Below are 22,670 nucleotides of genomic sequence, written 5' to 3'. Positions count from 1 at the left end.
CCACCATCTTTAAAGTGAACCTTTATATTTCACAACTTTAATTTACATCATTTTACACTTTTATTATCTACTTCACTGAAATTAAAATTTAGTATAAAATAAACCAATGTGGTTTAAGGAAACAGCCATGTTTATAACATACCAACTTTTATGATAAAATGTTAACACTATAGAACTCAACTACTGTATACATGTTCTAAACATGGCTTTAATACATCTCAACAAAACTGCTGAGGAAGCTAAATAGATCGGCTAACAATAGTACCTATGTAATTCTTTATTTTCATCATTTACTAAAATACTATGCAATAGCTTTATGAAAAGGTAATTTTTCTTTGTCACATATGGGAAATCAAATTTTATATATATATATATATATATATACACACATGTACGTGTATGGTTTTTCACACATGAAAGCACTACAGAAAATTTTATTAAATTTAGCTTTTAAAAAGCATTCACTTCTTGGAAATATAAGTGCAAAAAGAAAATGTCTCTGACTTTACTCCTATATTATTTTTGCAATATTTTCTTAGCATTTAATAGTTATTTTAAACATCTACAACTATTTAAAATATTTTAATATTTTATTATTTAATAAACCTACATGCTTTTTCCAAGTTCCTAGTGCTTTCTCATGCTCATTTTGAAGATTAAGGAACTTTTCTTCATTTTCTTTTACCTTCTCCCTTTGCAGCTCATTATCTCTTTCAAGGGTCTGCAATAAAATTAATTATCCAAAAAATAATCAATACCACATTAATGAATTTTGATGTGTTTTATGTTGCTTGGACCTTTGCTTCTAACACGCTGAAAGTGCCACACAGATCAGTGATAACGTGCTATCTCAACAATCACTTTCATAAATTAACAGAAAGGTGCTTATAGTTTAGTTAACAGGAAATAGGGGGAGGTTAGGAAAAAGAAATGGCTATAAAAGAGTATAAAAACATTGCCATTATTCAGTTTCACTGCATAAGTTTTAATGTACTGAAAAAGTAATATAAAGTACAGCACTGAAAAATATGAAATGTAGCATAATCCAGCCTAACCCTACGAAAAAATTTTAACTACCACAGAACATTTTTTCTGTATGTGTTTACTTTAGAAATTAACTGGCTAGAAAACCCTTAAATACAATCTTAATTTTTAACTTCAAATTAACACTTTTTAGTAGAGCTTCAATATTTACCATATTAACTTATTACTTCATAAATTAACATAATACAGTCACTAGCACACTACCCTCTTCCCCTGCAAAAAACCTTTAAAGAGTAAAAATACTACTAAGTGTTTTCTAAGACAAGGGTTTTAAAGCTATTAAATCAGTGTCACCAATATTATTAGATTTCTTCAATGTCTGCTGATAATCCAAGTAAACTTCTGTAAAAAGGTAAATAGTAAGAACTCTACCTACATGTCTGATACCTCTGGAATTTTCAAGTTCATTTGTTTATTACTATCAAACCTATGTCCATTCAGGGTAAACACTTCAAGCCACACAAAGGATATAAGAAGAAAACATAAAGTTTTCCTCTCATCAGTTCTCCAGTTCTCCCCAGGAGTAATCACTTAGCAGTTTCTTGGCCTTCCAGAAACTGTCTCTAAGCATACAAGTACATAGAACATGTCTTTTTAAATACAGATGAGACCATATCATACATACCATGTTATTCTGCAATCTGTTTTTAAGAAACGAATAACATGTCTTGTTCACTGTTCATATCATTAAATATAGATCTATCTCATTTTAAAGGATCCATAGTATTCCATCTATTTAGAGTTCTCAATTATATCTAGAATATCAATATGCAAAGACATAATTATGCAAAATTATGGAAGCATCTAATAAAAAAACAGCTAATAAAAAAATCTAAAAAGACATTTTACGATTTTAACATGAAGATTCTCCTCTAGCTCATAAAGAGCTATGCACCTTAAGAGTACTAAATGAATACCTATTTTGATTGCCTCTATTTCAGAATAATGTAAATATTTTTACAGAAGTCGTGTTTTCTTCTTAATTTATAGGTACATATAATAATAGGGCAATTTCTGAATATTTACAATGGTGTATATTTAATAGATGCTTAGTACTTTAACATTCTGACAAATATTTTACAGTGTCTATTTATATTGCTAACACTATATTTTGGGAGATAAACAAACAAAAGCTTAGAGGAGACACGGGAGAATGTGCCACAGTCTCTATCCTGGTAACAATAAATGACCAAGAGCATTATGTTCTTAAAACTGTGTATTAGATATGTCAGTCATTTCCTGTCCCTACCCATACCCCCATGTAAAAGAAACTTCCTACATCGGGCATTCTCTCAGTTTCTGTTTTTTGGAGATATTCCATCCTTCCATTACAATTTGGACCTATTGCTCTTTCCATCTGCTACACGGCTCAGGTTCTCTCTGAGGACTTCCTTCTCTCTTCTGGGTGGGTCTCTTGTTTCCTAGACATTATGGTTCCCTCTTTCCTGGTGTATCTCCTTGTCTTGGTAAAGCAAACTTTGTATTACTTCTTGATAAAGAAGGCATAGATAGTACATTTTTTGAGACCCTGTGTGTCTGAAAATATCTTTATTTTACCAATACTTAATAATTTGTTTGGCTGAATGCAGTACAAGTCTGCTCTGGAAATCAATTTCTCTCCAACCTCTAAAAGCATAGTTCTATTATCTTCTACCTTCCAGTGTTGCCAATGAGAAGTATGAGCCATTATGTTGCCATTCTTAATTCTTCTATTCATTCTTAATTCTTTGTATGTGACCTAATTTTTTTCCTTCCCCACAGAGTTTTAGAATCTTCTCTTCGAGTGTAGTATGAACTTCATAATGACATGCATTGGTGTTGGGCAAGACAAACTCAAATCCTTCAGTTCTAGGTGACCATCTTCTGTTATTTCTTTGGTCATTTCCCCTCCTTCCATTTTCTCTGTTCACTCTGAAACTCACCAGATCTCTTGGACTGACTCCTCATTTTCTCTCTCTCCTGTTTTCCAGCTTCTTGTCTTTTGGTTCTACTTCCTAGAAGACTATCTCAATATTATCTTCCAACCCTTCCATTGTACTTTTTATGTCTGTTAACATACTTATTTTCAGGGTTGTCTTTTAGTCTATGAATGTTTCTTTTTTTTACGGATCCCTAATTCTTGTTTTGTGGATTAATAAATATACTTAACTGAGTATATTTTCTTAGTTTCTCCAAGTTTTTTTCATTACCCAGTTTGTTTTGTCTGTTTTTCATGTTGGAGACTTTTTCAAAAGTCCAGTGATCCTTAAACGCCTGTTCATATTTAAGAATAAGGTTGAAAGTTCTGTTAGAGGGTGAGCTTCGCTGTAGGTTGGTTGACCTGGGTGAGCTTTTTCACTGGACGAGTTTAACTGCAGCAGCTATAGTCTTTTCGCTTGAGCAGGTTGGTTCCCCCAGAAAGGAATCTTCCATTATCCTGCCTGGAAGTTATAAAACTGGCTGCCCTCTAAATGGAGAAATTGGGCCGGGAGGTCTCAGAATTCAGTAGACTTTCCACCTGTTCTCAATATAATATTCTCACTAGTATGCCGGCAAAAAAAAAAAAAAAAAAAAAAAGCCTAATTTACAGCATTTGCCAACTTCATTAGTGTTAAATATTCCCACTACGGTCAATTTCAAGCTACCACTGGTTTAACAACCAGCTCACAAAATGACAACAGCTCTAACAACCAGCTCTCCCTGGTACAAGCCGTCTCCAACACACCACTGGATCGCCCCAATCTCAGCTGTCACTCAAATTCTCGAATGTAAACCTGCAATCTCCTGCAGGAAGGAGACAGGCAGTGCCTATTCATGCAGGGTAGGGAAGAGAATCCAAGGTGCAATAGGTTCTTACATAGACCTTATAGTTTTTGGCTTCGGTTGTGCACCCTAGTCCTAGAGGCACATGATGCCTGCAATTCCTGACCGTTTCTGCATCATTGACTTGTGTTTTTACTTTCTCTCATTTGCTAAGTAAATTATTAATTTTGCATCTGATTCTCACCTTTAAAACTTTATTTTTATTATTTCCTCTGCCTATTTCCTTATCCTTATAGATTTATTAATGTTATTTTATTGCAGTTTCAGAATGAAATAGAAGTGAATGTGTGGGAGGAAGTCAAGATGGCGGCGTAGGCAGACTCTGAACTCACCTCCTCCCGCGGACACAGCCAATTTACAACTACTCGTGGAAAAATTACCCCTGAGACAGAACTGAAAACTGGATAAGAGGAACTCCTGCAACAACGGACAATCCTAATTGAGGTAGAAGAGGCAGAGACTCCCTTCTGGAGAGGAAAAACGCCGCCTTCACAAGCCGCAGCGCCTCACGGCCGCCTGGGAGCAGCCCAAAGGTACACAGCCCTCCCTGGAGGAGTGGGGCCCTGAGCCGGGGAGCACCCCCGCTGTGGGCATTTTGTGGACCCAGCACAATCGAGACGAGTGGCATAACATCTGACTTTGCCTGCTACTAAAACATTGGGGAGTACCCCCAGAAAAGCTGGTTCACAAAGAAATTAAAACCGGCTCTTAAAGGGGCCACGCGCAAACTCACCCGTTTCAGAAAGCAACCTAAAATCACCAGAAAGAAAGGTGCACAGTGCTTTGGTGACAAGAAACTCACCTAATAGGCCCTGAGTGCATCTCGGTGAGAGGTGAGACCTCTCCAGGGACTGGGACATTGGCGGCAGCCATTGTTGTGGCCTGGTGTGGGCGTGCTGACACAGACGCCATTGGAGTTCTCCCTGAGGCCTGCTAGCCCAGGGTCTGCTCCACCCGCTAGAGCACCGATTTAATCCAGCTCAGCCAGGGCAGGCAGCCCACCCTAGAGACTGGCCCCACCCAACAACAAGCCCTCAGGCAACTTGTGGGCCTGCATAGATTGGTGACTGGATTCTCTGCAGCCTGGCAACTGAGCCGACTTCAGTGGGGCAGGGCTTGCACAAGGAGCGGGTGGAGAGTGTGGTGCAGTGGTGGAGAGTGTGGGGCTCCTGCTGTGGAGAGACTGGGTCCACTTCGGGAGGTCGGGGCACGCACACAGGGCAGGACTGTGTTGACTGTGTGTGTGGACCTGTGGGCGGCAGGGCTTGTCAGCTGCAGAAGACTTGTGCTTCTCAAAGACCCACATAGGGGGTTTGCCTCACCTTCCAAAGCCTGAAACAATTGGGTGCTCCTGTGCCTGAGGCCAGCCCCACCCAGCTGCAATCCTCAGAGAGCTGACAAGAGACCTAAAGGCTGGAGGCTTATAGCAATTGCAAGGCCCTGAGCCTAACAACCTGCCATGCTGGGGGCCTACTCACTTAAAAGAAATACTGCAACACAAATGTGGTATTAGAGTTTACAGCCAACTGTGCTGGGGCTCCCCACACATGATAAAGAGACTGAAGAGCCGACAACAACTACAAGCAGCTGAGCATTACAACAGCTGGCCAGGAGCATAACTCGGCCTCCCTGGGTGCCTACAGGGAGAGCAAACAGGCCACAACAGAAGGATACACGTAGCCCACATAGGGGTCACCCCTGGAACATTGAGAACTGAGGGAAGCACACAGCAGGCCTCCTAAGGCATCACTTACATAACATCACCTATCCAAGAGCAAGAGACTTAGCTGACCTACCAAATACATAGACACAAGCACAGGGAAAGAGGCAAAATGAGGAGGCAAAGGAATACATTCCAAGTAAGGGAACAGGACAAAACCCCAGAAAAAGAACTAAGTGAAACAGAAATGAACAACCTACCCAACAGAGAGTTCAAAGAGCGTTAAGGATGCTCACTGATCTGGGGAGAAGAATAGATGAACTCAGTGAGAATGTCAACAAAGAAATGGAAGATATAAAAAAGAACCAATCAGAAATGAAGAATACAACACTGGAAATGAAAAATTCACTAGAAGGACTCAAAAGCAGAGTAGAGGATACAGAAGAACGGATCTGTGAGCTGGAAGAAAGACTAGAAGAAATTACCCAAGGTGAATAGGTAAAAGAGAAAAGAATTAAAAAGAGTGAGGACAGTCTAAGGGACCTCTGGGACAACATCAAGCGCACTAACATCCGTGTTATAGGTGTCCCGGAAGGAGAAGAGCGAGACAAAGGGGCAGAGAATCTATTTCAACAAATAATAGATGAAAACTTCCCTAACCTAAGGGAGGAAACAGACATCCTGGTACAGGAAGAACAGAGAGCCCCAAACAAGATAAACCCAAAGAGGCCCACACCAAGACACATCATAATCAAAATGTCCAGAATTAAAGATAAAGAGAGAATCCTAAAAGCCGCAAGAGAAAGTCAAGTTACATACAAAGGAAATACCATAAGGCTATCAGCTGACTTCTCAGCAGAAACCTTACAGGCTAGAAGAGAATGGCACGATATATTTAAAGTGCTAAAAGGAAAAAACTTACAGCCAAGAATACTCTGCCCAGCAAGGTTATCATTCAAAATGGAAGGAGAGATCAAAAATTTCCCAGACAAGCAAAAATTTAAGGAGTTTGTCACCAAGAAACCAGTGCTACAAGAAATGTTAAAGGGACTGATTTAAGGGGAAAAGAGAAGACCACAAATGGGAAAAATTATCTATTTCCATGATAAGAGGGTAATGGATACAAATGCACAAAAAAGAGGTTAGATATGATATCAAAAACATAAAAGGAGAGAGGAGGGGAGTTAAAGAGTAGAGCTTTCAGATAGAGGTCAAACTAAAGAGACCATCAATTCTGTATAGAAGAAGAAAGGAAGAGAGAAGGACTACTAAAACACTGAGAAAAAAAAAAGTTAAAAAAGGGCAGTAAGTACATACTTATCAATAGCTACTTTAAACGTCAATGGACTAAATGCTCCAATTTAAAAGGCATAAGGCGGCTGACTGGATAAAAAAACAAGACCCATATATATGCTGCATACAAGAGACACACTTCAGACCTAAAGACACTCACAAAATGAAAGTGAAGGGATGGAAAAAGATACTCCACGCAAATGGCAATGAAAAGAAAGCTGGGGTAGCAGTACTCATATCAGACAAAATAGATTTTAAAACAAAAACTGTAAAAAGAGACAAAGAAGGGCATTACATAATGATCAAGGGAACGATCCAACAAGAGGATATAACACTTGTAAATATCTACACACTTAATGTAGGTGCACCTAAATATATAAAACAATTATTAACAGACATAAAAAGAGAAATAGACAGTAACACAAGAATAGTAGGGGACTTTAACACACCACTTACACCAACGGATAGATCATCCAAACAGAAGATCAATAAGGAAACATTGGCCTTAAATGACACACTAGAACAGATGGACCTAGTAGATATATGCAGAGCATTCCATCCAAAAACAGAAGAATACACGCTCTTTTCAAATGCACATGGAACATTCTCCAGGATTGATCACATATTAGGCCACAAAACAAGTCTCCATAAATTTAAGAAGATTGAAATAATACCAAGCATCTTTTCTGACCACAATGGTATGAAACTAGAAATCAACTATAGGAAGAAAATCAGAAAAACCACAAATACGTGGAGATTAAACAAAATGCTACTGAACAACGACTGGGTCAACGAAGAAATCAAAGAAGAAATAAAAAAAATACCGGGAGACAAATGAAAATGAAAATACGACATGCCAGAATTTATGGGATACAGCAAAAGCGGTTTTAAGAGGGAAGTTTATAGCAATACAGGCCTATCTCAACAAACAAGAAAAATCTCAAATAAACAATCTAACAACGCACCTAAAGGAACTGGAAAAAGAAGAGCAAACAAAGCCCAAAATCAGTAGAAGAAGGGAAATAATAAAAATCAGAGCAGAAATAAATGAAATAGATACCAAAAAAACAATAGAAAAAAAATTAATAAAACCAAGAGCTGGTTCTTTGAAAAGATCAACAAAATTGACAAACCTTTAGCTAGACTCACCAAGAAAAAAAGAGAGAAGGCACAAATAAGTAAAAGCAGAAATGAAAGAGGAGAAATTACAACAGACACCTCAGAAATACAAAAGATTATAAGAGAATACTATGAAAAGCTATATGCCAACCAATTCGACAACCTGGAAGAAATGGATAAATTCTTAGAATCATACAACCTTCCAAAACTGAATCAAGAAGAAGTAGAGAATTTGAATAGACCAATCACCAGTAAGGAGATCAAAACAGTAATCAAAAACCTCGCCAAAAATAAAAGTCCAGGGCCAGACGGCTTCCCTGGTGAATTCTACCAAACATTCAAAGAAGACTTAATACCTATCCTTCTCAAACTCTTCCAAAAAATTGAGGAGGGGGGGAAGCTCCCTAACTCATTCTACGAAGCTGACATTACCCTGATACCAAAACCAGACAAGGACAACACAAAGAAAGAAAATTACAGGCCAATATCACTGATGAACATCGATGCGAAAATCCTCAACAAAATACTAGCAAATCACATACAACAATATGTTAAAAAGATTATACACCATGATCAAGTGGGATTTATTCCAGGTATGCAGGAATAGTTTAACATTTGCAAATCAATCAACGTAATACACCACATTAATAAAATGAAGAATAAAAATCACATGATCATCTCAATAGATGCAGAGAAAGCATTTGACAAGATACAACATCCCTTTATGATAAAAACTCTGAATAAAATGGGTATAGAAGGAAAGTACCTCAACATAATAAAGGCCATATATGAGAAACCCACAGCTAATATCATCCTCAATGGTGAAAAACTGAAAGCTATCCCTCTAAGAACAGGAACCAGACAGGGATGCCCACTGTCACCACTCCTATTTAACACAGTACTGGAAGTCCTAGCCAGAGCAATCAGGCAAGAGAAAGAAATAAAAGGGATCCAAATTGGAAAGGAAGAAGTGAAACTGTCACTATTTGCAGATGACATGATTTTATATATAGAAAACCCTAAAGAATCCACCAGAAAACTTTTAGAAGTAATAAACGAATATGGTAAAGTTGCAGGATACAAAATCAACATACAAAAATCAGTTGCATTTCTGTACACTAACAACGAAGTAGCAGAAAGAGAAATTAAGAATACCATCCCATTTACAACTGCAACAAAAAGAATAAAATACCTAGCAATAAACTTAACCAAAGAGGTGAAAGAGCTGTACACGGAAAACTATAAAACATTGCTGAAAGAAACTGAAGAAGACACAAAGAAATGGAAAGCTATTCCGTGCTCTTGGATTGGAAGAATTAACATAGTTAAGATGGCCATACTTCCTAAAGCAATCTATAGATTCAATGCAATCCCTATCAAAGTTCCAACAACATTTTTCACAGAAATAGAACAAAGAATCCTAAAATTTATATGGAATAACAAAAGACCCCGAATAGCTAAAGGAATCCTGAGAAAAAAGAACAAAGCTGGAAGTATCACACTCCCTGATTTCAAATATACTACAAAGCTATAGTAACCAAAACAGCATGGTACTGGCACAAAAACAGACACACAGATCAATGGAATAGAATCAAAAGCCCAGAAATAAACCCACACATCTATGGACAGGTAATCTTTGACAAAGGGGCCAAGAACATACAATGGAGAAAAGAAAGTCTCTTCAACAAATGGTGTTGGGAAAACTGGACAGCCACATGCAAAAAAATGAAAGTAGACCCTTACCTTACACCATACACAAAAATTAACTCCAAATGGATTAAAGACTTGAATGCAAGACCTGAAACTATGAAACTTCTAGAAGAAAACATATGCAGTACGCTCTTTGACATCGGTCTTAGCAACATATTTTCAAGCACCATGTCTGACCGGGCAAGAGAAACAATAGAAAAAATAAACAAATGGGACTACATCAAACTAAAAAGCTTCTGCACAGCAAAGGAAACCATCAACAAAACGAAAAGACAACCTAACAATTGGGAGAAGATATTTGCAAACCATACATCTGATAAGGGCTTAATCTCCAAAATATATAAAGAACTCATGCATATCAACAACAAAAAAACTACCAACCCAATTAAAAAATGGGCAAAAGACCTGAACAGACATTTCTCCAAAGAAGATATACAGATAGCCAACAGACACATGAAAAGATGTTCAAAATCATTAACTATCAGGGAAATGCAAATCAAAACTACAATGAGATATCCCCTCACGCCCGTCAGAATGGCTATAATTAACAAGACAGGAAACAACATGTGTTGGAGAGGATGTGGAGAGAAGGGAACTCTCATACACTGCTGGTGGGAGTGCAAACTGGTGCAGCCACTATGGAAAACAGTATGGAGATTCCTCAAAAAATCAAGGATAGAACTACCATATGATCCAGCTATTCCACTGCTGGGTATTTATCCAAAGAACTTGAAAACACCAATGCATAAAGATACATGCACCCCTGTGTTCATTGCAGCGTTGTTCACAATAGCCAAGACTTGGAAGCAACCTAAGTGCCCATCAAGGAATGAATGGATAAAGAAGATGTGGTATATATACACAATGGACTACTACTCAGCCATAAGAAACGATGACATACAGGCATTTGTGACAACATGGATGGACATTGAGGGTATTATGCAAAGTGAAATAAGTCAGAGGGAGAAGGTCAAATACTGTACGATTTCCTTCATTAAGTAGTAGATAACAACAACAATAAACAAACACATAGAGACAGAGATTGGATTGGTGGTTACCAGAGGGGAAGCGGGGAGGGAGGAGGGCGAAAGGGATAATTCGGCACATGTGTGTGGTGATGGGTTGTAATTAGTATTTGGGTGGTGAATATGATGTAATCTATGCAGAAATAGAAGTATAATGATGTACAACTGAAATTTATACAATGTTATAAACCAATGTTACTGCAATAAACAAAAAATTAAAAAAAAAAAAAAAGAAGTGAATGTGTGGGTTCAACTCAACATATTCAACCAGAAGCCCTGACCTGGCAACATCTGAACTTGCAGAGTCTGAATTTATTCATTGTTAATCAATCATTCATTAATTTAATAAAATTTAATGAGCTCCTGCTATGTGCCAGATACTCTTTTAGGCTCTTATGCTACCTCAGTAAAAATGTTATTGTTCTCATGGAATTTATTCTCTATCAGGAAATTATTTAGTATTATTTGCATCTGGATTAACAAATCTGAAATCCATCTCTGAAAAATGGATATTGTGGAAAATCAAAATAAAACTATCTATTAATGCTTTAATATACCAAAAACTAAGTAAATTATCCTTGTTAACACTATGAGTATAGCTGCATAACTATGCTTATATCTGGACTAAACTATAATTAAATCATAGTAGAAAATATTCTCTATCATGAAAGTTTAGGTCTCTATGCTCCAAATTGTACTATTAAAAGAATAAGACAGATGACAGTATAACTGCAGAGCACTGAAAAACAGTAGACCATTAGGAAGAGTAATGATCCCTTTTAGTACAGGTGGAATTACAATGCTCCTCAAGAAGACACCTGAGATACCCATGAAGCATAATCCTCAGCAACAGGTCAACGTTAATATTTTGTTATACTATATATCAGTGGTTCTCCAACACCAGTCTGTAAGCAAGTACTGATCCATGACAAAATTTCACTAGTCCATGGCAAAAAATGTCAATATAAGGTCATCAAATGTCTTTACTTGTAAAGGACTGTCCTTTATCCTGAGATTATATCCTTAATATACTTTTGGTGTTAAAATGTTCTCTTTTATAAAGTTAAAGTGATGATAGATGGTAATGTTTATTTTTTCATGTCCTTACTTATCAAAATAAAAATCTGACAATTCTATCCTGTTCTTGTTAATGCTTTGTTTGAAATTTTACTATATGAAATCTAGTTTCTTTATGAACTATCAAGGTAATAATGGTGCTAGTTAAAGAGACAGGCATTTGGATTATCTAAGATACTGGCAGTTATAGTTAAAAGATCCTGGAACCACAGTTACAGTCATCATTAACTCATAGAAACACATGACTATATATATCTATTGACTCCTGTAGGCCCTGTAGAATTCAATGATACATCAGTACTGGATTTAGACCTCACAAAAGGCAATTTAAAAGTTGTGGCATTCTTATAACTGATCTAACAAAAGTAGGAGCTCTCATAGATCTAGGAAAAATATATTAACAATGTAATGTTATAGAAATAGTGCTGGAACAGAATCAGGACAAAGATTTGGTCCTGGTTTTCCCACTAATTATGAAGCCTTAACTACATCGCTCACACTTTCTGGATATCTATTTCATCACGAAATTAAATGGTTGGATTGGCTAATCTCTAATATTTTGTTCATCCTAAAAATCTATGTTTCAACTCCTTTAAATGGATTAGGAGACAGTCCTGATAACTGCAACTCATCGAGAACGGGTAAATTATGTTTCTTGGGAGAAGGTTCAACATACCATATTAGAGAAACAGTCCCAGTTATCCATCTATAAAGTGGGTAGAGGAGATGGGAGAGATACTTGCTTATAACTGGACTTTCAGAGAAATTTTTTTTACTGGTCTTTTATTGGAGTTAAGAAGTGGCTAAGAAGAAGGAGAGGTGGGGCTGGCCCAGCGGCGCAAACGGCTAAGTGCGCGCGTTCTGCTTCGGCGGCCCGGGGTTTGCAGGTTCAGATTCCGGCCGTGCACCGACGCACTGCTTGTCAAGCCATGCTGTGGCGGCGTCCCATATAAAGTAGAGGAAGATGGGCACGGATGTTAGCTCAGGGCCAATATTCCCGAAGAACAAAAAGGGGGGCAGGAGTGGTGTCGGATGTTAGCGCAGGGTTAGTCCTCCTCACAAAAAAAAAAAAAAGAAGAAGAAGAAGGAGAGGTTTGACTCTAGCACATCTCTTCCCTCTGCCTCTATCTAGGTCTAACACCTACAGTATTGGGGGCCAGCAAGAAAAATAAGAAAGGCAAAACTCTCTTTACATGACTAGTCACAGAACATCAATGCTGAGGAGATAAAATTGCATTGTTTGGGTTAAGTCTGGTTCCATTCAAGGATGATAAACTCAGCGTAATTTGTGGGGACTGATGCAAAATGGAAAAAAGCAGGAAAAAAGTGCTATTAAAGATACTAAAATACAAAACTTTTTCCTTTCTTTTTTTTTAACTTAATTTTTCTTTTGGTGAGGCAGATTGGCCCTGAGCTAACATCCTTGCCCATCTTCCTCTATTTTGTACACGGGACGCTGCCACAGCCTGGCTTGATGAACGTTGAGTAGGTCCACGCCAGGATCCGAACCTGTGAACTCCGAGCGGCCAAAGCGGAGCGCACAAACTTAACCACTATGCCACCAGGCCGGCCCAAACTTTTTCCTTTCTTCATGGTCCCTCCCTCCCTCTCTTTTTCTCTCTCTCCCTGTCAACCTATCATGATGCTTTTTATTTTCTATTTAATGTCATGGTCCCTTGGGCAGGGGGATACTCACAGGGCAAATGCAGATCCTCACAGATGCCTAAGGGCCTAATCACATGACAGCACAAGAAAGATCCACTAGCTACTGGTTTCTACCTCCTGCAAGCTGCTGGGCCCATGTACTATGTCCTGGCTGAGAGTCGGGAAGTTAATCTCCCTGTCCCACAGGCCTTCTACCCCTACCCACGGCAAATGAGTGACCCCCAAGGGACTGCAACTGCTGGACAGGGATACACCCTCAGTACCTGGACTGGGGACTCGCTCCCTGCCAAATCACCTACCTAACGTGCTGAGGCATTGCCAACCTGGACAGAGGATGCTGCCAGGCACATGCACTCAACCAAGACCCTCCCTGCTGCATCTAGGCCTCCACCAGAGGTAAAGGGCAAGAGCAGAACATAGGCCTTTCCCTACCAGTGTGACCCAGTCAACCTACAGCAGTGATGAGACAGGAGCAGGGAGGATGAGGCCAGGCAGGACTCAGGGCACCAAAGGGTGCGAGAGCTAGCAGCCAAGAACTGGTCCTGGGAGGCAGTGGGAGACAGGTGAATGTCTGAGCTGAGGCTCCAAGCCCCCAGCACATGCTCCATTTTCCCATCAGAATTAATTTACAAAACATAAATTCAAAGATAAAAATTAATAAAAATTTCAAGACAGTGACCACAGAACATTAAACCTGAAGTACGAGGCCCTTCTGAGTATGGGTCCCTAGGCAACTGCACTGGTTACATACCCATGAAGCTGGCCCTGGCCTCTGCTGATGGTGGTTTTTACATGAGAGGTGATTGTAGTTTTCTTGAGAAATGTTCAGCTTCACCCTTTATTACTAAGAATCCCTTCAGAGGGGCACAAATATCTTCCATCAGCCACCCCAGTAGAACATGTCCCCAGCTCCTTCTCCTGAGCTGGACATCCCATCACTTGGCCCAGTAACACACAGGGCAGTTCCTGCCCTTCCACTAACATCCACGTTTGTTCAGGTGGAGCCAAGGAACCACCAAGGTTCTCTCTTGTGCACCCTTCCAGGGCTATATTGTATTGGAAGAAGCATAATACACTTCAAGCTCCATTGGCACAGATTACTCCAAAAACTTTCCTCCACGAAATTTCTAGACCAGAACTGGGCACCAGTTTATATGTTCTTGGTACACTTTCAAACTTCAAGGAACACATGCCAAGTTCTACATGAACTTATTACATTCTACTCTACTGGCAACTCCAGAGTGGACTTCAGGTTTCCATGGCATTTCAAGCATCCATCTGAGGAACGAGATGGCAGTCTCCCCTTGTTGTACCCCCATCTTTCCAAGTGATTGTCCTGTAGACCCCTTCACTTAGCTTCATGAGAGGAAATGCACCCCCTCCACTACACATGTAAGAGAAAAGCCTCTTATTGAACCCTCAACTCCCAAAACATCAGTGACCATAACTTCTTCCCCTGCCCAGTCATTTTCTTACATATACTGGAAAGAAGATGATGGGGCAATTTTTGCGGTAACAGGGCCAGTTCTATCATGTTCCTGTGAAGAGGAATCTGCCCCTAATTTCTGGGACTCACTGACTGCTCTCTTAGAATGTGGTGACACTTGTCACCTCTTATTTTCAGTTTTGGATCTTGGCCACAATTCTAAGACAAAGAAAAAAATCCCATTCAATCTGTTACCAAGTTAAATCAAATACTTTATAAAATTGGACATTTAACTAGTGACTTAAATGTTTAAAAAAATATGCTCATTACTTTAAACACCGATACCAAGTTGATGAAGGAGGCCATTATTTTAGCCCTAAAATCCAAAATGATCTCAGATAAAGTTGGACAGATGAATGCAGCTAAACAGGTGAAGCTCATTAGATGAAAATATACTAAAATATATATATATAAAACCTGAGTATTTTCCTTTAGCACCTTCAGTTCTGCTTCCATTTCAGTATTAGCTTGGGTCTGCTGCTGAAGTAATTGCTGCATATGTTGGAAAGAAATGATGATATCCTTTAAAAAAATATAAATATATATATCAATTGAAAAAGTTTTAAGATAGTAGGTATGTTTCTAAACTCAATCTTAAAATACATTTTCTAGTTTCTTATCTTTACAGTTTAATTTCAACACCATAATAAACAATATACTGAAATAAACTAATGGCACATTTTACTAATTTAATATCTAGAATAATTTATATTACATGATTTCTTACAAAGTACTATTTTTAAAAGTTCCTCAAACAACAACGTTTTTTTAAATGGACCATAAATTCTGAGACACTACTGAAAAAGGTGAAGAATTCAAAACTAAAACTTTTGTTGGCTTGCTCTCCAAATAGTAAATATATCACTACTAAAATGTCATATTGCTAATGGGCTAGGATGTCATGGCATGCAATCAGAATCAAATGGAGAAAAAGCAGAAGAGAAAAAAAGAAACAGACGTTTTCTTTCTCATACTTTTTTTTTTAAATAGAAGAATTATAAATATCAAATAGACTCAAATGAGAGTGTAGCGTCCTGTAAACGCATGCTCTAAGCATACATACATTTCAATAATTATCTGCTAGGGTATCACTGGTCTAAGCCATCAAGGAAAAGGCTGCTTTATTTTTATTCACTTTATTTATTTATAAAATATTTTAATGTAACATTTTTTCCAGCTTTTGAGATATAATTGACATATACCATTGTGTAAGCTTAAGGTGTACAATGTGATGATTTGATACGTGTACATACTGCAAAATGATCACAATAAGGTTAACATCTCTATCACCTCACATACCAATTTTTTTGTGTGCTGAGAACATTTAAGATCTACTTTCTTAGCAACTTTTTTTTTTATATGTATGTTTATTTTATTTTTGTGAGGAAGATCAGCCCTGAGCTAACATCCGATGCCAATCCTCCTCTTTTTTTTTTTGCTGAGGAAGGTTGGCCCTGAGCTAACATCCGCGCCCATCCTCCTCCACTTTATATGGGACGCCGCCACAGCATGGCTTTGACAAGCAGCGTGTCGGTGCGCACCAGGGTCCGAACCTGCGACCCTCGGGCCACTGAGGCGGAGCACATGCACTTAACGGCTTGCGCCACTGGGCTGGCCCCATAACTTTTAAGTATACAATACAGTATTGTTAACTAAAGTCACCATGCTGTACATTAAATCCACAGAACTTACTCATAACTGAAAGTTTGTACCCTTTGACGAACATCTCCCCATTTCTCCTCCGATTTATTTATTTATTAGTTTTTTGCTGAGGAAGATTAGCCCAGAGCTAACATCCATTGCCAATCCTCCTCTTTTTGCTGAGGAAGATTGGCCCTGGGCTAACATCTGTGCCCATCTCCCTCTACTTTATACGTGGGGCGCCTGCCACAGCATGGCTTGATAGGTGGTGCATAGGTCCACACCTGGGATCCAAATCTGCAAACTCCAGGCCACCAAAGCAGAGTGTGCGCACTTAACCACTACTCCACTGGGCTGGCCCCCTGATTGATTTTTTAATGGAAGTATACGTGAGACCTAGTTAAAAAGGTACACATGTATTCATTCAATACACACCAGCTGAGTGCTTACTATGTGCTAGGAACTGACCTAGGCATGATTCCATTTATTACTTAATTTGTTTATTTCTGACATGGTATCTGGTTTTTAAAATATTTACTAGCTTCCAAAATATCTTATGATTGCTTGCCTGTTTTTCTTCTTGAATATGGGTAATCTCTTCATTAATCTTCTTATTTAATTCCAATTCCTTAAAAAATTTGAATAATTTTAAAGTTATGATATAAAATTTGACAAATTCTACATTCAATTCAGTGCTCAACAAATTTGGGAGTGTCATGACCTATTATTACTCCGGAATACCAACACTGTTTGCTGTTGAAGCAGTGATTCTAGTGAACTGAAGATGTATTAGATACCCAATACAGGCTGGTACAAATTTATAAATGTTAATGTTAAAAACCACAGAATCTCTCTTCTCCAAACACTTTTCTGGAGACATCACTGTACCAAAAGATTACATGATACCATATTAAAGTGGAAATAAAATGGTTATACCAAATTTTATTGTCCTAAAGTCTTATTGATAATGGCAAAAATTATCTAACAATTAAAAAAAAGATTCATAATATTTTTTACTACGTATATTAACTTTACAAAGAAGGAACTTTTTTGTATTATAATCTGGAAATTCTCATAAGTTTTAAAAAATATTAATTTTATAAACATGAATACATTTAATTAAATACCATGTTGAATCTTTCTTGAAGTTCTTGAAATTTCTGTTCTTTAATTGTTAAATTGATGTTTTCTTCTCCCATCTTATGTTCACATGTGACCTTGGACTTTACCAAGTCTGAGGTTACTTTTTTTAGCTCCTTAACATAGGAAACATCAAACAGAAAATTCAGCTTATATATTTCATCAAAGCAAGGTACTTTTCTGACAGTTTTTTCTTTTTTTATGGTGAGGAAGATTAGCCCCGAGCTAACATCCAATGCCAATCCTCCTCTTTTTTGCTGAGGAAGATTGGCCCTGAGCTAACATCTGTGCCCATCTTCCTCTATTTTATGTGGGACACCTGTGACAGCATGGCTTGACAAGCGTTGTGTAGGTCCACGTCCGGGATCCAAACCTGCAAATCCTGGGCTGCCAAAGCAGAGCACGCGAACTCAACCACTACACCATTGGGCTGGCCCCAACTTTTCTGACAGTTTTAAAGTCCATTTTTAAACCTATGATTATAATTTACTATATTTCATATATCAAGATAATACTACTGGTCCATCAAGTCTATTTCCCCCAGTTCCCTTGCAAGATAATTAGCCAAGGTGAGAATGCTATTTGTGGCTATGGAATAGCAAACACAACGATATAGGGATAAAATGCATGATCTTTGCTCTTAAAAAGAGTGCACTAACTAAATGAACTAAACAACCAGAAGTAGGGTGTTTTCATTCGTTACTTATTCAACAAAAATCTTCCGAGATAAAAAGATGATAAAAGATTATCAATTCCCAAGTTCATTAACATCTAATAAGAAAAATTTATGTAAGAAATAATTGCAATATAATGCCGAGTGCTATATTACAGAAATGTATAGAAGCATAACTAAGGAGACAGTTTGGTTAAGGGCATCAAGAAGGCATTACATGGGGGGCTGGTCCGGTGGCACAAGTGGTTAAGCGTGTGTGCTCCACTGCGGCAGCCCGGGGTTTGCTGGTTCAGATCCTGGGCACGCACTAACGCGCCGCTTGTTAAGCCACACTGTGGCGGCGTCCCATATAAAGTAGAGGAAGATGGGCACAGATGTTAGCCCAGGGCCAGTCTTCCTCAGCAAAAAAGAGGAGGATTGGCATTGGATGTTAGCTCAGGGCTGATCCTCCCCACAAAAAAAAAAAAAAAAAAAAAAAGGCATTACACGGAAAAGTGGTATTTGAACTGAGTCTTTAAAGATAAATTTTCAAAGAAGACAAAAAAAGTAGACATTCCAGGCAAAAAGGTACAGCAACATGAAAGAGCATGGTATTTTTCAGGGAAACAGAACTAACATGATATGGCTGGAGCTAATATGATATGGATAAGGAGGAGGAGTAGAGTATTGGTAGTTTTGGTTAGAAATTTGGCAGAATTCTATATTGAAAGATATTTGTAGGTCAAACTAAAGAGTTTTAATTGTATCCTTATAGGCAATGAAGAATTAACCATTGAAGGATTTTCAGTAGAATGACATAACATATTTTCTATGATAGACAATATTCTGATATCGATTCTTAAGAAAGCTAAAAAGCACAAATCATTAAGCCTGAGCCATAGGCTTAGGCTCAAAAAATAGGCTCAAAAAAAAAAAGTTCTTCATTCATATTTTTTCAAATTATAGAAGGTTACACATGATGAATTCCCCCAAATGAAGTTTCAATGTACCAGGGATGGTTCACCTTCACAGGCAGCAACACTGTTTCCTTTGAAAGGAGAGTTGTATGAATTTTTTTTTTTTGGAAGGAGGGATAGGGAGAATGAAGAATCAATCCAATTTGTGCCCTGCTGACCCTGAAGTTACAATAAGTCATTAAAGGAGATGACCTACAGGCAGTTGAAAATACAGAACTGGAGAAAGAGAGAAATGTGAGGCTGGAAATAGAGATATGACATGAAGTGACTGAGTGAATTAAGGAGTATAAGCCAACCGAAAGAAAGAATATGAAAAAAGAAAAACAGAGACCTCAGGATAGAGCTTTGGAGGAATGGGAGAAAAAGGAAGATAATCAGGGAGCCAGAGGAATTTATTTGTACCAAAAGATCCTTACAAAGTGGACTATCACATAGATGTTCTAAAACTAATACATTTTATGTTTTAAACATCTACGATTTTGTACAAAAAAATATCTTGAAATGAAAAACACAAAGTGTCAGTATCAGTTAGGACACTTTGGTTACAAGTATCAGAAAACCACACTTAAACCATCAAATAATAAGGAAATTTATTCTTCCACATAACAGGGAGTCCAAAGTTGGGCAGGTTCTTGTGTTGGTTGATTCAGGCACTCAATGACTAAGATATTTATTCAAAGACTAGGGTACCATCACAAACTAGGATATTTTCATTTCTCCACTTCCCATTCTTGGGACTGGAACAAGATGCCAATTTAGGTATTAGACAGCTACTGTCTCTTCCTAGAGCTCCTGCTAAAGAGTAACAAAATTTTTCTTTGAACCACCTCCTGCTGGTCAAAATTGGATCACATGCTCATTCCTGAAGCAAACACTGGCATGAGGAATGGAGATGATACTACTTGGCTTAGAAACAGACTGATCTTATGAGATGGAATGGATATTGGGGAATTATCACTATGTCTACTATAAGAAGAATTTCAGCTAACACCATAAAATTTACAGGTTGTTTAGAATATCACTACAAATATTATACAGTACAAACGATAAAAGGAGAATCTTTTTTTACAAGCTGCTTGATATTGAGTAATTCACCTATGCTCCTTGGGTTTCAGTTCCCTTTCTAAAAAAAGATGTGGGATCCAGTTAATGGTTTTTAAATTGTGCTCTTGAGAAGTCCTAGAGGCTCCATGGAGTCCCTTCACAGCTGCTAAGAGAAAGAGCCAGCAGGTACAGCTCTAGTGTTCCTCCAAACCTCCCCTCAAGCACAAGCAGCTCTACCGTATTTGTTTTAACATTGAACTTCCACATCTTGAACAGAGAGTTCTGCAACTCAAAGAAACATGAAAACCAGATCAGATAATCTCTATGATTCCATGAAATTTATAGACGATTTGAGGAAGATAAATAGTTTAGAGAGAGGTGGTCATTGTAGAACTAGAATGTAGTTCAAGCATGAAGCCAGAAAGAGAAACTGATGAGTCACAAGGAATTTCAGACTTTCCTATCTGATAATGAATTTAAAGGCAAATGAGGCTGTGTTTCAATCGTCTTGACAGCCTATACAAATAAATAACCCACCTATAGTTATGGTGCAGAAAAGCTGAATCCATCAAAACTGTCTTTATCTTAATTTTACTTGTAAGTAACAATAATCCAATAAATTTCCATAGCATGCTAAACTTTCTGAAGTGCTTTTCTATATGTTTATTATTTTATATTTATTACATATATACATATATATAAAACAGGAAAGACAGATATCATTATATTTATTTTGCAAATGAGAATACAAACAGGGAAAAAGGAGAAAAGCCACACCAGTATGGTCCGAGTCATGCACCTCCTTGGGATGACTATAGTTGAAAGGTTTAGTTTTAAAGAAAACGGTAAAGTGATGAGTTAAGATGAACAGAATAAATGAGAAATACTATGCAGGGAATTATGAGTAGACAGGAAAAGGCCAATGGACCAGGTGAAGTAGTGGGGACTGAAGGACTAGCAGTAAAGAGAACAGGTCTGGGTGTGTAATGGTACAGATGATAGAAAAGGATGCTATGACTGGAGAAAGAGGAGAGCTGAATGGAAGAGCCCTAAGGACGCAGTGTTCAGTGATGAGTTCCAAGGGAGAGACACGCTAGACTAGAGATGTGCGGACTCAAGGCATATAAGAAGCTGGTAATGGAGGAGTATGAATATTTAACAATCTTCCCTTTTAATATATGCTTTCTAATGAAGATGAAGGAGAGAAGAAACTTATGTGCATAAACTGCTTATGCTGCTACTATATCAGCAGAATGGTTAAGATTACAGGTTCTGTAGCCAAATTTCTCCAGGTTTCAATCCTGGCTCTATTCTCCTTGTCATGTAACTTTAGGTAACTTAACTTGACTTGCCTCAAGTTCCTCATCTGTAAAATGGAGAAATAATTTTTAAAAAATTAACACAGTGCCTGGTATGTAGTACTCCATGCAGTAAGTATTGTTGACCCTCTACTATGTGCTAGGCACTGTTACCTATTCTTGCTACTACAGTGAATCCAAAGGAATTCTACAATTATTTTCTCTACTTTTAAAATAAAGTAGTCTGAATTCTTAATAGTGCTATGAATAATTAAGTGTTCTTTTATTTATTTAAAGAATTCAAGATTAATTCTTCCATAGCTGATAACAATAAGAGATTTCCTGTGGACTATGAGCTCCTCAAGGAAAGGCACTATGTTTCATACTTATCCCATAGCACCTTAATACATTCAAGGATCTAAGAGGAACTAAAAATTATAATGAAAATATAAGAAGAAAAGAGTGATGAACATAATATGAAAAAAAATGTGACTCATCTTTACCTAAAATAAGATCTGCTGAAATCAAAGGTTGATTTATTCAGGATAAATTAGATAGCAACAAAAATACTTGGTGAGAGAAGTCAATGTCAGCCAAACAAATTATTGTTAACAACACAATAGTTCATACTCAGCTTGCAAGACTGCATAGAAAGTGATAGGTATAAGTATAGTACTGAGGGTTTAATCACTGACTGAACCAGCTGGCTTCGAGGTAACAATCACACTCCTGTAAAAGTACCATGTTATAGATAGATGCTCAAATGTGAACAGACCATTACAATTTTCTTACTGATAACGGAAAAATAAAGCTTAGTATATGGTGAGTCACTAGCATTTAAAAGAATACCATATTTTGGGGCTAGAAAATAATCTTGACTGTTGTAATCAACAGCCCTAAACTTGTGAGCTTAAAAATAGGTTAATTCTGCATTATAAGTGCAGATCGAGGAATACAGTAGAAAACAGTTACAGAAATAAGACAGTATAATAAAACATTACTCTAGTTCATAAGACAGATGGTCTCTGATTTAACAA

General features: G+C 37.7%; 1 protein-coding gene across 1 annotated transcript in view; it reads right to left on the bottom strand.

Moving 5' to 3' along the window:
• CCDC73 (coiled-coil domain containing 73) overlaps positions 1 to 22,670 on the bottom strand; it is a 133,823-nt gene that overhangs the window by 29,658 nt on the left and 81,495 nt on the right. Inside the window, exons 9-12 of the mRNA XM_004418672.3 lie at positions 17,650 to 17,778; positions 17,091 to 17,150; positions 15,299 to 15,403; positions 611 to 721 (exon numbers count right to left, since the gene is read on the bottom strand). Coding sequence (XP_004418729.1) covers positions 611 to 721; positions 15,299 to 15,403; positions 17,091 to 17,150; positions 17,650 to 17,778 — 405 coding nt within the window. The remainder of the gene's footprint in view (positions 1 to 610; positions 722 to 15,298; positions 15,404 to 17,090; positions 17,151 to 17,649; positions 17,779 to 22,670) is intronic.

The sequence above is a fragment of the Ceratotherium simum genome, chromosome 7, assembly GCF_057802395.1.
Source record: "Ceratotherium simum simum isolate JZ-2026a chromosome 7, ASM5780239v1, whole genome shotgun sequence".
In the NCBI taxonomy this organism is placed as follows: Eukaryota; Metazoa; Chordata; class Mammalia; order Perissodactyla; family Rhinocerotidae; genus Ceratotherium; species Ceratotherium simum.
This window is presented reverse-complemented; position numbering and strand designations above follow the sequence as displayed.